At 42.1% G+C, this 14,476-nt stretch overlaps 2 protein-coding genes across 40 annotated transcripts in view; both read left to right on the forward strand.

Annotated features, from left to right (window-relative positions):
* Positions 1-6,226: 6,226 nt before the first annotated feature.
* The window catches only part of ZC3H11A (zinc finger CCCH-type containing 11A), a 61,371-nt gene continuing 53,121 nt past the window's right edge, over positions 6,227-14,476 (forward strand). For 2 of the 39 annotated variants that reach the window (XM_033199231.1, XM_033199270.1), the window contains exons 1-3: positions 6,227-6,668; positions 7,169-7,372; positions 12,468-13,911. The gene's annotated coding sequence lies outside the window, so the exon portion shown is untranslated. Of the gene's footprint in view, positions 6,669-7,168; positions 7,484-12,467; positions 13,912-14,476 lie in introns of those variants that run through there. The other 37 variants (XM_033199269.1, XM_033199275.1, XM_033199263.1 and 34 more) reach the window with 36 other exon arrangements.
* Positions 7,490-12,004, forward strand: ZBED6 (zinc finger BED-type containing 6). Its single transcript, XM_033199230.1, has one exon. It carries the CDS (start codon positions 8,399-8,401, stop codon positions 11,333-11,335), a length of 2,937 nt encoding a protein of 978 aa, XP_033055121.1. The 5' UTR covers positions 7,490-8,398; the 3' UTR covers positions 11,336-12,004.

Genomic DNA, 14,476 nt, shown 5'->3' on the forward strand with positions numbered 1-14,476 from the left:
CTGCCTTGCCCAGCCCACTGACTCAAATGTTCATCTCCTTTGGCAATATCATCACAGACATGCCCAGGATCAACAGTTTGCATCCTTCAATCCAATCAAGTTGACACTCAGTATTAACCATCACACCCATCTCTACTAAAAATATAAAAATTAGCTGGGCATGATGGTGGGCACCTGTAATCCCAGCTACTCAGGAAGCTGAGGCAGGAGAAACGCTTGAACCCAGGAGGTGGAGGTTGAGTGAGCTGAGAGTGTGCCACTGCACTCCAGCCTGGGTAACAGAGCAAGACTCTGTCTTAAAAAAAAAAAAAAAAAGAATTAGTAAGAACAAGCTAATTATTTACACAATTATTCCAGTTCAGGGTCTTGGTGGCTGCAGCTTATCCCAGCAGCGCAGGGAGAAGAACAGAAACTAAACCTGGAAAGGCTGCCATTCCATCACAGGGTACACTCACACACATCCAGGCTCACAAAGACTGAGATCATTTAGACACACCAGTTCACCTAACTTGCACGTCTTTGGGATGTGGGAGGAAACTGGAGTACCTGGAGAAAACTCACACAGACACGAGGGAAATGTGTAAACTCCACACAGACAGTGTACTCGGCCAGGAATTGATTTATTTTTTTCTCATTGTCATTTTAATAAAATGACATTGAATGAAACAATGTTATTTGAGGACCAAGCAAAAAATTCTCTATGAGGAAATAAAACAGCAAAAGGATGCACTGGAAGCATTGGAAGGGGAAGGCAGGCCTAGAAGGGTTGGTTTTCAGATCCCACAGTCAGAGAAAGAAGCTTACATGGTGTTATCCGTAGTTAGTAGGTTATTTGTGACTCCTGTCTAAAGCTTCTTGCTAGAATGCTCTGTTAGTCACTGTCTTCTCACACATGTCAGACAGCTGAGACCCAAAGGCAGGGATAAAAAGAGGCAAGATGAGACTGGGCGCGGCGGCTCACACCTGTAATCCCAGCACTTTGGGAGACCGAGGTGGGCGGATCACCTGAGGTCAGGAGTTCAAGACCAGCCTGGCCAACATGGTGACCAAGATGGAGAACCCCGTCTCTACTAAAAATACAAAAAAATTAGTCGGGCGTGTTGGCAGGCACCTATAATCTCAACTACTCGGGAGGCTGAGGCAGGAGAATCGCTTGTACCCGCGAGGCGGAGGTTGCAGTGAGCTGAGAGTGTGCTATTGCACTCCAGCCTGGGCAAGAAAAGCGAAACTCTGTCTCAAAACAACAACAGTAACAACAACAAAAAAGCAAGCTGATGGATAGTGGTGATGAACACTGTGGGGGAAGGGACTAGCTACTCACATGGCAGTTCCTCACCCACTCCGATCTCTCATGCCGGGTAGTACAAACACAGGGCTACCCTCAGTTTGTGAAGCCCGCAGGGTTGACTAGAGCCTCAGGGTGAACGCTAGGTCAGGATTTGAATCCAGATTATATGATAGTCAACACATCCTACCACCACCCAAAGAGAGAAGACCTGATATGCAAATAACGAAGCTTAACCTTCAGGTACTCTTTCTTTCACAGGCTCCCTTCAAGGCTCTGGGCAGCGCCTTAACAATGCAGTCATTCTAAAACTTGCAAAAGTAAGATTTTAATGGCAATGGTTAAAAGCCCTGTTTCTTTTCACTCAGCTGTTCTTTCTAGTACTTTCCTCTTATTGGGCATTTTGGTATCTGGCTAAAACGGGGTTGGGATGCAATTATTTTGGGCTATATTTATGTAATTTATAGTCACTTTTATGGGGCTAGAAACAGTTTTCAGGAATACCCCTATTGCCCACTGTAGTGACTCATCTAGCATTATGACCCAAAGTTGTAGGGCCAGAGGTCACATTTTGTTTTAAACCTGCCCTACCTACAGCATCTGGCACTGGAAGAATGTAAAACACTGAGGAGAGACAAGGTTTGAATCATATGGCATCAGAAGCTAGTCTGTGGAAAATTCTTCCTACGTCTACATTTTTTTTTTTTTTGAGACAGAGTCTCACTCTGTCACCCAGGCTGGAGTGCAGTGGCGCGACTTGGGCTTACTGCAACCTCTGCCTCCCGGGTTCAAGTGATTCTCCTGCCTCACCCTCCCAAGTAGCTGGGACTAGAGGTGCATGCCATCACACCCGGCTGATTTTTGTATTTTTAGTAGAGAGGGGTTTCACCAGGTTGCCCAGGCTGGTCTTGAACTCTTGACCTCTGGTGATCTACCTGCTTTGGCCTCCCAAAGTGCTGGGAATCCAGGTGTGAGCCATTGCACCTGGCCACACATCTAAAATTTTATCTAGTTTTTAAATTTACATGTTTTTGAGATGGAGCCTTGCTCTGTTGCCCAGGCTGGAGTGCAGAGGTGTGATCTTGGCTCACTGCAGCCTCTGCCTCCCAGGTTCCAGTGATTCTCCTGCCTCAGCCAGCTAGGTAGCTGGGATTACAGGCGCACACCACCACGCCCAGCTAATTTTTGTATTTTTAGTGGAGACGGGGTTTCACCATGCTTGGTAGGCTGGTCTTGAATTTCTGATCAGGTGATCTGCCTGCCTCGGCCTCCCAAAGTGCTGGGATTACAGGCGTGAGCCACTGTGCCCGGCCACATCTACAACTTTAAATAGGAGAGTCAGTTATCACCAACAGCTGGTGTGGTAGCAAGCCTCCAAGAAAGACCCCAATGATCTCTGGCTCCTGTTATCATGCCCTTGCTTAGTCCCCTCCCACATTATGCCAGTGTTAATCTGTGTAATCAATAGAATACAGAAGAAATGGTGGTATGTAATTTCCAAGGCTAGGTAAAAGGCATTGCAGCTTACAGTGTCTGTCTTAGTCACTATTTCTCTTGTCATGCACTCTGGAGGAAGCTTGTTGCCTATATCCTGAGCATCCCTACAGAGAGGCCCTCAGGGTGAAAAACTGAGGTCTCCTCTCCTGTTAACAGCTATATGAGTTGACTTGGAAATGTATCTTCCAGCCCCAGTCAAGCCTTCAGATGACTGCAGTCCTGGCCAACTTGATTGCAAACTCATTAGAAACTCTGAGCCAGAACCACCCAGCCAAACTGCTTCTGAATTCCTGACCCACAGACATATGAAATAACAAATGTTTGTTGGTTAAGCCACTACATTTTGGGGTGATTTGTTACATAGCAATAAATAATAGATTTAGTAAAAATGGTAGCTCTTGCCTGGTAAAGAGGGTATTAAATAATTTAATAATAATTCAACAAAGTCTTAGTGCTTATATATATATGTAAGAAACTTGACAGTAGCTGTACCAAATTTGACAATAATCATATATATATATTTTTTTTTTTTTTTTTTGGACTGAGTCTCACTCTGTCGCCTAGGCTGAAGTGTAGTGGTACAATCTCAGCTCACTGCAATCTCCACCTCCCGGGTTCAAGCGATTCTGCCACCTCAGCCTCCCAAATAGCTGGGATTACAGGTGCACACCACGACATCCAGCTAATTTTTGTATTTTTAGTAGACATGGGGTTTTGCCATATGGGCCAGGCTAGTCTTGAACTCCTGATCTCAGGTGATCCATCCACCTTGGCCTCCCAAAGTGCTGGGATTAAAGGCATGAGCCACCATTCCTGGCCTCTTTTCATTCTCTTTATAGAAGATATTACAAAATTGTTGTCATATGAAGAGGCAATCAAAGAGTCTGCAGCCTCATATAGAGAAAAAAAGTATTGGAGAGGATTATAGTGATATGTAAATTTATTTACTTGTTTAAAAGACAGTGTCACTCTGTCACCCAGGCTGGAGTGCAGTGCTGTGATTAGAGCTCACTGTAACCTCCCACCGTAGTCTCCTGAGTAGTAGAGATTTCAGGTGTGTGCCGCCATATCCAGTTATTGGTAAAAATATCGTGACTTTTCTTTTAGTTTTTAATGTCTCTGGAACAAAGTTTTATTAATATTTTTGCAGATATGAGGTCTCACTATCTTGCACAGACTGGTATCAAACTCCTGGACTCAAGTGATCTTCTGATCTCAGTCTCCCAAATCACTGGGATTATAGGTATGGGCCACCACACCAGGCACAAAGTATTCTTTTTTTTTTTTTTGAGACAGGATCTTGCCCTGTTGCCCAGGCAGGAGTAGAGTGGCACGATCTTGGTTTACTGCAACCTCCACCTCCCGGGTTCAAGCCGTCCTTAAACTTCAGCTTCCTGAGTAGCTGGGATTACAGGCACATGCCACCACGTCCGCTATTTATTTTTTATTTATTTATTTATTTTTTGTATTTTTAGTAGAGATGGGGTTTTACCATGTTGTCCAGACTGGTCTTGAATTCCTGAGCTCAAGTGATCCACTGACCTGGGCCTCCCAAAGTGCTGGGATTATAGGCATGAGGCATCGGGCAGACTGGTTTTTTTTTTTTTAATGTGTAATTTATTGTGATTTCCTTTTCTAGTCTAAATAAAGATTCTCTTGAACCTAATTTTGTCTCAATAATTTCACAATTTTTTCCCAAACTTTTGCTCTCAAAGCAAAAACACACTGAATGTCCCAAAAGGTTTTGTCACTCACTGAAGAGGTCTAGAGACTGTTTAAAATCCATTTAGAATTTGAAGTGCAGTATGAGTAGCGGGAATCTGGCATTGTGTTCTTCGTTTAGATACTTCACCCCTACTTGTAACATACAAGTGTTTGTTACATACACACACTCCTGAGAATACTGTGTGTATATATGGGGGGTGGGGGAGGTTGGCATGTGCACTCTCCTGACTCTTAGAGGAGTTTCCCAACTCTCTCTCCAACAGCCTCAGGCTTTTTCTTCTGCCCTCTTTTTTTTTTTTTTGGTGAGACGGGGTCTCTCTCTGTTGCCCAGGTTGGAGTTCAGTGGCGCAATCTTGGCTCACTGCAACCTCTGCCTCCTGGGTTCAGGTGATTCTCCTGCCTCAGGCTCCTGAGTAGCTGGGATTACAGGTGGGTGCCACCACACCCAGCTAATTTTGTATTTTTAGTAGAGACAGGGTTTCGCCATGTTGGCCAGGCTGATCTTCAACTCCTGACCTCTAGTGATCTGCTGGCCTGGGACTCCCAAAGCGCTGAGATTACAGGCGTGAGTCACCCCGTCCAGCTTGTCCTCTTCAATGTCCTTATTACCGTATTATTTTTTGTTTCCCCCCTTGAGAAATATTAATGGAAAATGAGACATGATTGTTTCTATCACTAAGGGACTGGTGAAATAAATTGTAAAAAGAGGCTTACAGAGAGCGGGATGGGAGCTATTAAAAAGAATGTAGGCCTAGGCGGGTGGATTACCTGAGGTCAGGAGACCAGCCTGGCCAACATGAAGAAACCCCGTCTCTACTAAAAATACAAAATTAGCCTGGGATGGTGGCCATACGCCTGTAATCCCAGCTACTCAGGAGGCTGAGGCAGAAGAATAGCTTGAATCCAGAAGGCGGAGGTTACGGTGAGCCGAGATTGTGCCATTGCACTCCAGTCTGGGCAACGGGAGCGAAACTCTATCTCAAAAAAATAAAAATAAAAAAGAATATGGTGGGCCTCTAAGTGCTGATGACCATTAAAATATATTCAAGATATATTGTAAAGTGAAAAAAGCAAATTGCAAAACAAAATGTAGAGTTTTAGCCTGTTCATATTTTCATTCATTCTAAGGTGTATATCCTTTCCTAGCCTGGTGCGATTTCAGCTCACTGCAACCTCTGCCTCCCGGGTTCAAGCGATTCTCCTGCCTTAGCCTCCCGAGTAGCTGGGACTACAGGCGTGTGCCACCACGCCTAGCTAATTTTTGTATTTTTGGTAGAGACGAGGTTTCACCATGTTGGCCAGGATGATCTTGATCTCTTGACTTTGTGATCCCCCTGCCTAGGCTTCCCAAAGTGCTGGAATTACAGTCGTGAGCAACCGCGCCCGGTCACGTGTATTACTTTTATAACCAGGGGGAAAAGGTAAAAGCATTCAAAAGGGAAAATAAGGGACAATGTTAATAATGAAGCAGGGATGAGACTGCTGATTGCGACCTTCAACTAACCCTCCTGAATTTTGTCACGAGCTTGAATTACTTTTCCAACATACAGATTTGCTTTAAGAAATCAAAGAAACGTCCCCAAAGCCCAATCTCACTTCTTCAAGTAAAAATAAACTAACAAATCCTTCTACATTGCATGCTTAGGAAAAGTACAGTTTATTTCTAAATTAAATGTATACGTGGTTTGGGAGATTTACTCATTAAGAAAACACTTTGGTAAGAATAAATTGAGCGTTTACTGAATGGTAGTCTCAGTTCCTGCGGCCCTCCCGCTTATTACCTCATTTGATTTAAAAAACAAAAACAAAACGTTATGGAAGCCAGCTTCAAGGCATTCCTTTGAAGGGAAGGGACTCCCCGACCCAGCGCCTCCCCCGTCACGTGACCCTGTGACCCGGAGCAGCCATCTTAGGCATCGCCTCATAGAAGAACTACATCTTCCAGAACCCTCGCGCCCTGCGTCGTGCTGGCACTTTTACCGGCCGGGCCTTAGAGCGGAGCCTGTAGCCGGGCGCCATCTTTGACGCTGGCACTCTTGGTTTTCTGCTGGTGCTGCTGCTGGGAGGACGACGGACGGCAGCGGCCAAGCAAGAAGAAAGACGTGGCAGCAAGCGGGAGTCGGGGATAGTGTCATCGGTTCGGTAAAGTTTCTGTTCTCTGGTAACTAGACCCGTTTTTTTGATTCCCGGGTGGCTTGGGGCCGGGGAGGTGGGGGAGAGGGCGAGGGGAGTGGCAGCGGCCTCCCCTCGCCCCTGGGTCGCGGCCTATCCTGGGAAGTCAGAGCGGATCCTCCAGCTTCGCCGTAACGACCCCTCCCCCGCCACCTCCCGGCCGCGGCCCTCGCCGGGGCGGGCTGGGAGCCCCAGGCTCCCGCTCACTTTTCCCATCCTCCCCACCCCCACCCCCCTTCACCCCACCCCCACGGCGCCTGCTCCTTTCCCAGCCAACCTTTCTCCCCTCCCCCACATCCGGTGTTCGCTAATCTGGGGGAGCCCGGAGCAGCCCCCGAAAGCCGACTGTTGCCCCGAATCCGAAGAGAGAACTGACACTAGATTGCTTTCTTCGGGGCAACAGTTTCTCTAGTTGAGCGGACCCTCACTGCCTAAATCAATCAGACTGAGTGCCGGGCGCTGAATTTACCTACTCTCATTCCTCTCCAGGGTCCCACTACTTTGGAGCTTGTCTCAAACTCCACATACAGAAAGCCACCGACCTTATTCCGGTATCCTACACCCATTCCCCACCCTCATTACACTCCCACCCCTGGCCCTCAGCGTCGGAGTCAAGAGCAACAGGGACACTTCCGTTCTCCTTGTAGGATTGGTGAAACCGTAATGAAGAACACCCCTAAACTCCCGTAATCGGTGCGGATTCCTATGGGGAAGGCCTATATTGTTGACATCTTCCAGGCCTTGGTTCTGGACCTTGAGAAGGAGGCTGTGGAACTAGAGATAGCGATGCTTTTTAGGGTAAATGTATGTAGGTATTGGGGGAAGGGGAGGGATCAATCGAAAAGAAATGGAAGTGGTTTAAAGTTCATATTTCACTTTTTGCTATCCCTATAGCGTCCACTTGTGAGTTACAGGCTGTAAAAGCTTCTCCAGTCTAAAAATATCTGAAAACTAAACTTGAATTAACTCTTAATACAAATAGTACTTTGAAAATGCAGCATTTAACCTTGTTTTAAAATTTTATTCTCAAAGCATTTTTTTCCAGCCAGTCACATTTTTAAAAGGTTGTATTACTTTTAGTTAGAACTGAAAGGGCTCAACTAGCATTTGCTGTGACCAGTATGCGGAGTCTGTGTTGGTTTTCCAGAATTGACTTTTTGGGTTGTATTGGCAAATCACAGTCCTAAATGATGAATGTTGAATGATGCACTATGTTTTTGTTTAAATGAGATTTCCTGAAAATAGTTAATTTCAGAATTAAGGGAAATTGATGTCGCTATCATGAGGCATCATAAAAATATATATTTTAAAAGGCGAAGGCATTTCAAGCAGATATAGTTCTTGATGAAGCGGAAAGAACATGGATCTGGAATTTGGAAGACCTAGCTATTAGCTGCTACTAACCAACTCTGTGACTCTGGGAAAGGGGGACTCAGTTCTTAACTTCTGTAACATGAGGACACTGGACTATTTGAATTCAGAACTTAGAAAATTGGAAGGGACCTTAAAGCCCTCTAAGAAAGAGTTTGGGAATGTTCTCCATTGCTGTCACTTTTCCTCCAAAAATAACCGGGCTTGGAAGTTATTGGTCCAGTGGGAATTTGATTCCCCATAGAAATTGGAGAAAAGGTAATGCAAGCAGAGAGGGACAGCTGTATTTCTGCTTGAGTTATAAACCCACTAACAGATTCTGGTACGAATTGTGGAGACATAAAGATAATGAGTGTATGTACTTTAAGTGTACCAGTTTCCTCACTCTCTCCTGGCAGAAGATGCAGCACTTTTAGTGATTCTGGGATTCTGGGATGTGTTCCTATTAATTCTAATACAGATGAAGAAGATGTGGTAGAGGAAAAGATGGTAGCGGAAGGAGTGAATAAAGAGGCCAAACAGCCTGCTAAAAAGAAAAGAAAGAAGGGTTTGCGAATTAAGGGGAAAAGGCGTCGAAAAAAATTGATTCTTGCCAAGAAGTTTAGTAAGGATTTGGGATCTGGGAGGCCTGTTGCAGATGCCCCTGCTTTGTTAGCTTCCAATGATGCTGAGCAGGATGAAGAAAGTCTTTTTGAGAGCAATATAGAAAAACAGATCTATCTGCCTAGTACTAGAGCCAAGACCTCCATTGTGTGGCACTTCTTTCATGTTGACCCCCAGTACACCTGGCGGGCTATTTGTAACCTCTGTGAGAAAAGCGTCAGCAGGGGTAAACCAGGTAGCCATCTTGGTACATCTACTCTTCAGCGACATCTGCAAGCAAGGCATTCACCTCATTGGACCAGGGCCAACAAGTTTGGAGTTACTAGTGGAGAGGAGGACTTTACCTTGGATGTATCTTTGTCTCCCTCTTCTGGAAGCAATGGAAGTTTTGAATATATTCCTACTGATCCATTAGATGATAATAGAATGGGTAAGAAGCATGATAAATCAGCATCTGATGCCCTAAGGGCAGAAAGAGGGAGATTTCTCATCAAAAGTAACATTGTCAAGCATGCTTTAATTCCTGGAACTAGAGCCAAGACATCTGCCGTTTGGAATTTTTTTTACACTGATCCTCAACACATCTCAAGAGCTGTGTGTAATATATGTAAAAGAAGTGTGAGCCGGGGTAGGCCAGGGTCCCACTTAGGGACTTCAACACTTCAACGACACCTGCAAGCCACACATCCTATCCATTGGGCTGTTGCCAACAAAGACAGTGGTGCTATTGCAAATGGATTAGATGAAGCTGAGACTGAGAGACGTGATCTCTTGAGTGATACCTTGCATGGAGAAAAGTCTACAGGCAGCCAAGATTTAACAGCTGAGGACCTTAGTGACTCTGATTCAGATGAACCTATGTTAGAGGTTGAAAATAGATCTGAAAGTCCTATTCCCGTTGCAGAGCAAGGCACTCTGATGCATGCGCAGGAGAGAGAAACAACATGTTGTGGAAATCCAGTCTCAAGTCAAATAAGTCAGGCAATTATCCAAATGATTGTGGAGGATATGCATCCTTACAACTACTTCTCAACTCCAGCCTTTCAGAGGTTCATGCAGATTGTGGCCCCTGATTATAGGTTGCCATCAGAGACTTACTTTTTCACTAAGGCTGTACCTCAGTTATATGATTGTGTCAGAGAAAAAATTTTCTTAACTTTAGAGAATGTTCAAAGCCAAAAAATACACCTGACTGTTGACATATGGACCCATGACCCATCCACTGACTATTTTATTGTGACTGTACACTGGGTTTCTTTGGAAACTGCATCTTTTCTCAATAATGGCAGGATCCCCGATTTTAGAAAGTGGGCAGTGCTTTGTGTTACAGGTTTGGCTAAAGACTGTTTGATAACCAATATTTTACAAGAATTAAATGACCAGATTGGTCTGTGGCTTTCTCCAAATTTCCTTATCCCTAGCTTCATTGTTTCTGACAATTCCTCTAATGTGGTACATGCAATCAAAGATGGTGGTTTTACCCATGTGCCATGCTTCCTGCATTGTTTAAATATGGTCATTCAGGACTTCTTCTGTGAGCACAAAAGCATTGAGAATATGTTAGTGGCTGCTAGGAAAACCTGTCATCATTTTAGTCATTCGGTCAAGGCCCGTCAGATACTGCAAGAGTTCCAAAATGATCACCAACTTCCATGGAAGAATTTGAAGCAGGATGAAACTGGCCATTGGATTTCTACTTTTTATATGTTAAAATGGCTCTTGGAGCATTGCTACTCAGTTCACCATAGTCTTGGTAGAGCCAGTGGAGTTGTGCTCACCTCCCTTCAGTGGACTCTAATGACTTATGTTTGTGATATTCTTACGCCATTTGAGGAGGCTACCCAGAAAGTGAGCGTGAAGACCGCAGGATTGAATCAGGTGCTACCCCTAATCCATCATCTACTCCTTTCCTTGCAGAAACTCAGAGAAGATTTTCAAGTCAGAGGTATTACTCAGGCCCTCAATCTGGTGGATAGTTTATCTCTGAAACTTGAAACGGATACCCTACTAAGTGCCATGCTTAAATCCAAGCCCTGTATCTTGGCTACTTTGTTAGACCCTTGCTTTAAAAACAGTTTGGAAGACTTTTTTCCTCAAGGTGCTGATTTAGAAACTTATAAGCAGTTCCTTGCAGAAGAGGTCTGTAATTATATGGAATCTTCGCCAGAGATCTGCCAAATCCCAACTTCAGAAGCTTCTTGCCCCTCAGTTACAGTAGGAACTGATTCATTTACCTCATCTCTAAAAGAAGGCACCTCCAATTCAGGTTCTGTCGATAGCTCAGCTGTAGACAGTTGTGCCCTTGGAAGCAAAAGCTTCATGTTCCCTTCTGCTGTAGCAGTTGTGGATGAGTACTTCAAAGAGAAGTATTCAGAGCTCTCAGGAGGTGATGACCCTTTAATTTACTGGCAGAGGAAGATAAGCATATGGCCAGCTTTGACCCAGGTTGCCATCCAGTATCTAAGTTGCCCCATGTGTAGTTGGCAATCTGAATGTATCTTTACTAAAAATAGCCACTTTCATCCAAAACAGATCATGAGCCTGGACTTTGACAATATAGAACAACTGATGTTTCTGAAAATGAACTTGAAAAATGTTAACTACGATTATTCTACATTGGTTCTGAGCTGGGATCCTGAGAATGAAGTTGTTCAAAGCAATGAAAAAGAAATACTGCCTTAATTTCTTTTTCTCCGTTTAAAATGGGCAACTTTTTGCTGTGTTACTGTATCTTAATAGCTATAGTTGTTAAGTATAATCGTTATCTTTATAAACACATCTGGGGAAACCTGAAATCACAAAAGGGCTGAAAATTCCTCAGAGGCAATATAATTTTGATAAAATGAAGATTAAAAATTTCATAGCTATAACTCATTGTTGCTAGCACTTGAAAATTTTGCTTATACCAATGAGAGAGAAAAGATATTTTTAATTAAAAAAAATATAGTGCAGCATTGAAAGGCCTTAGGCTTTCTGCCTGGTAGATTGAACTAGTAATTGGTTTTAAGTAAAATTTCCCCCACCATGGGAAATTGTATTGCTCTGAAACCAACGAAATGAGAAAAAAGTACTGTAGGCTGGCATTCCTCCTGCCTCTGTTTTTCTGTTTCCTTAAAAACCCTGATGCTTAATTACAACTTGGCAAAAAGAAAACCCGTGAAATTGTTTTATATTTGGAAATTTCTAATTGCCTCCTCATACTGGTCAGCTTTATAATTTCAAATTGTTGAGTGTGATAGTATTACCGTTTATATTTGGAATTGGATCTTATATAAAAGGGAAATATTAGAAAAAAATTAGGAAAATATACTTTTAGTCTTTGAAATGCCTGTTTTAACCTTTATAAAATATTATAAAAATAACAAGGATTGTGTAGGTACTTTCAAATGATTTATGGGTAAAAACAGACTAAAACGTTTGCAAGAATTGGAAAAGATTGAATGGGAATTGTAATGAGAGCCCTTTGAACATGCTTGGAAAAACCCAGTAGATAATTCCCAAAGATTGTTTCTGTAATTTTAGGTAATCTTTTTAAAAACATACTTAATGACCCATAATACTGTATTACCCTAACTGTGCGGTTGTTTTGGCCATTGAATTCTTAATGAAAACTAACAGGTCGGTATTTTTATGTGTTAGGAATCATTGGTGAAATGAGTGAATTGATCTCATTTTAAGATCCCTTTTTACTCTGAAAGTATGTTTCTGTGATTGAGTAGGAAGCCAGAAAATGATGACTTTAGTAAAAGTCTATTAAAAGTTTCAGACTGAATAACTAATGTGAGATCCCAATTTTTCCTTTTTTTCATTTTAGATTTGGGGATATTCCCTGCCCAAAAAATTCCTGGAAAATTGACTAGTATTAAGTGTGAGTAAAAGGTGTCCACTTTTTTTTTAAGTTTCGACTTTAGTTTTGTCTCGGATAGTACTTGGCAAGATTTAGCCTAGAAATTATGTAGTATTTAATTACATGAGAATCAAAATTGCTTTGTTACTGGGCTGGTTTCAAAGTTTAGAACTCATTTCTATGTCTCAAAATAAGGGTTTTTTTTTGTTTTTGTTTTTGATTTTTTTTTTTTTTTGAAATTCTTAAATGGTAAATACGCCATTGTGAAGTGAAATCTCAACTCCAAAAGTTTACCCTTTTACTAACTGGAGTAAATATATACTTACAAAGTCTTTAGCTGTAGCCATTAGTAGTAAAGAATTTGGACCTAGGCTGCGTAAGCAAGCCTTTCCAGGGCCACTATTTAATGGCAAACCAGTGACACTGGTGTTGATACAAAATAAATAAATTTTCCCTTAGGTAAAGCTTTCTGTGTTTTGACAGTGCCAGTTTAGAATGGCTATAATGCTGCTCTGCCTTCTACAGCTTGCTGCACCACTCTGTAGTTACTCTATTACCATACGTTTCTATCTTTTTTGGTTAAACACTCCCTGATGACGATGATGGATTTATATACATACATCCATATTATACATATTGATATATGTGTAAGGATTTACCTTCGTCTTTATTTTGTGGGCTGGGCAAAATTTAGTGTAACAATAAGTTCATGATACTTTGGTATAAGAGTAAGTTCTTTATTTTTATAATGAACCCAAATCTAAAGTCTTTTATAGTGCATTTTAAAAGGGGAAACTCACCCAAATGTTATATTTCTATACATTTGTGTATATATGTGTGTGTGTGTGTGTATAAGCCAGTTAGTATATATCTGTATGTATATTGTATACATAAAACACTATATTTTTACATACAAGTATGTTTTTATTATACAGATAATAAAGATGGGGGAAGGTTTCTGTTTTTTTCTTAATAGGTGAAGAAATCTTGAAGACCAGAAATTGGATCTTACTGAAAAACTGATGGTTTTTTTTTGTTTTTTTTTAAATTATATTGTTCAGCTATGGAAGATGGATTTTTTTTTTTCATGATCCTTTGACTCTCAAGTTCATCTTTAAATGAACTCTTTTTTTTTTTTTTTTTTTTTTGTTTTTGAGGAGATAACTAACCCTAGCTGTCTCCAGTCTGACAAAGGTTATTTGAATGGACTTTATCTCCCAGTAGTTGGGAGATGTTTTAAAAACACATGCTGTGTTTGAATTGTGGCTGAGAGGTTTTCTTGGCAGTGTGAAGAGGAAAATTTTTTCTGCCTCATTATTAATTCATGGATTGAGTGTTGATTCGACCTACAGGCGTAATAGATTGGAACTCAGTGAAGACACAGACGTTCCTGTGAGAGCAACCAGCTAATGTAAGTGGGGAAGCAGACATTTTTGTCATGAAAGGAGTGAACATTGTTGTCATTTAAGGCATAATTTTCATGGATCAGTAAGAAATTAAAAGGTCATTGTTCAGATATTTTTGCTTGTACATAATTGTTTACAAACTTTTAGTTTTTGAATGGAAACATTTTTTTTCTTTCTTTTTTTTTTTTTTTTTTGGGAGATGGAGTTTTAGTCTTGTCCCCCAGGCTGGAGTGCAGTGACGCAATCTTGGCTCACAGCAACCTCCTCCTCCTGGGTTCAAGCAGTTCTCCTGCCTCAGCCTCCTAAGTAGCTGGGATTATAGGCATGCACCACTACACTCAGCTAATTTTTGTGTTATTAGTGGAGATGAAGTTCCACCATGTTGGCCAGGCTGATCTGGAATTCCTGACCTCAGGTGATCCACCAGCCTCAGCCTCCCAAAGTGCTGGGATTACAGGCCTGAGCCACCGCCCCTGGCCCATATTTTTTCTTTCTTTGTTTTGATAATATATGTACATTGTAAAAAAGGTAAAAACAGTATAGCCAAAGTGAAATCCTCCTGTAATTCCA

This window comes from Trachypithecus francoisi, unplaced genomic scaffold (assembly GCF_009764315.1).
Source record: "Trachypithecus francoisi isolate TF-2019V2 unplaced genomic scaffold, Tfra_2.0 Lachesis_group5, whole genome shotgun sequence".
NCBI lineage: Eukaryota > Metazoa > Chordata > Mammalia > Primates > Cercopithecidae > Trachypithecus > Trachypithecus francoisi.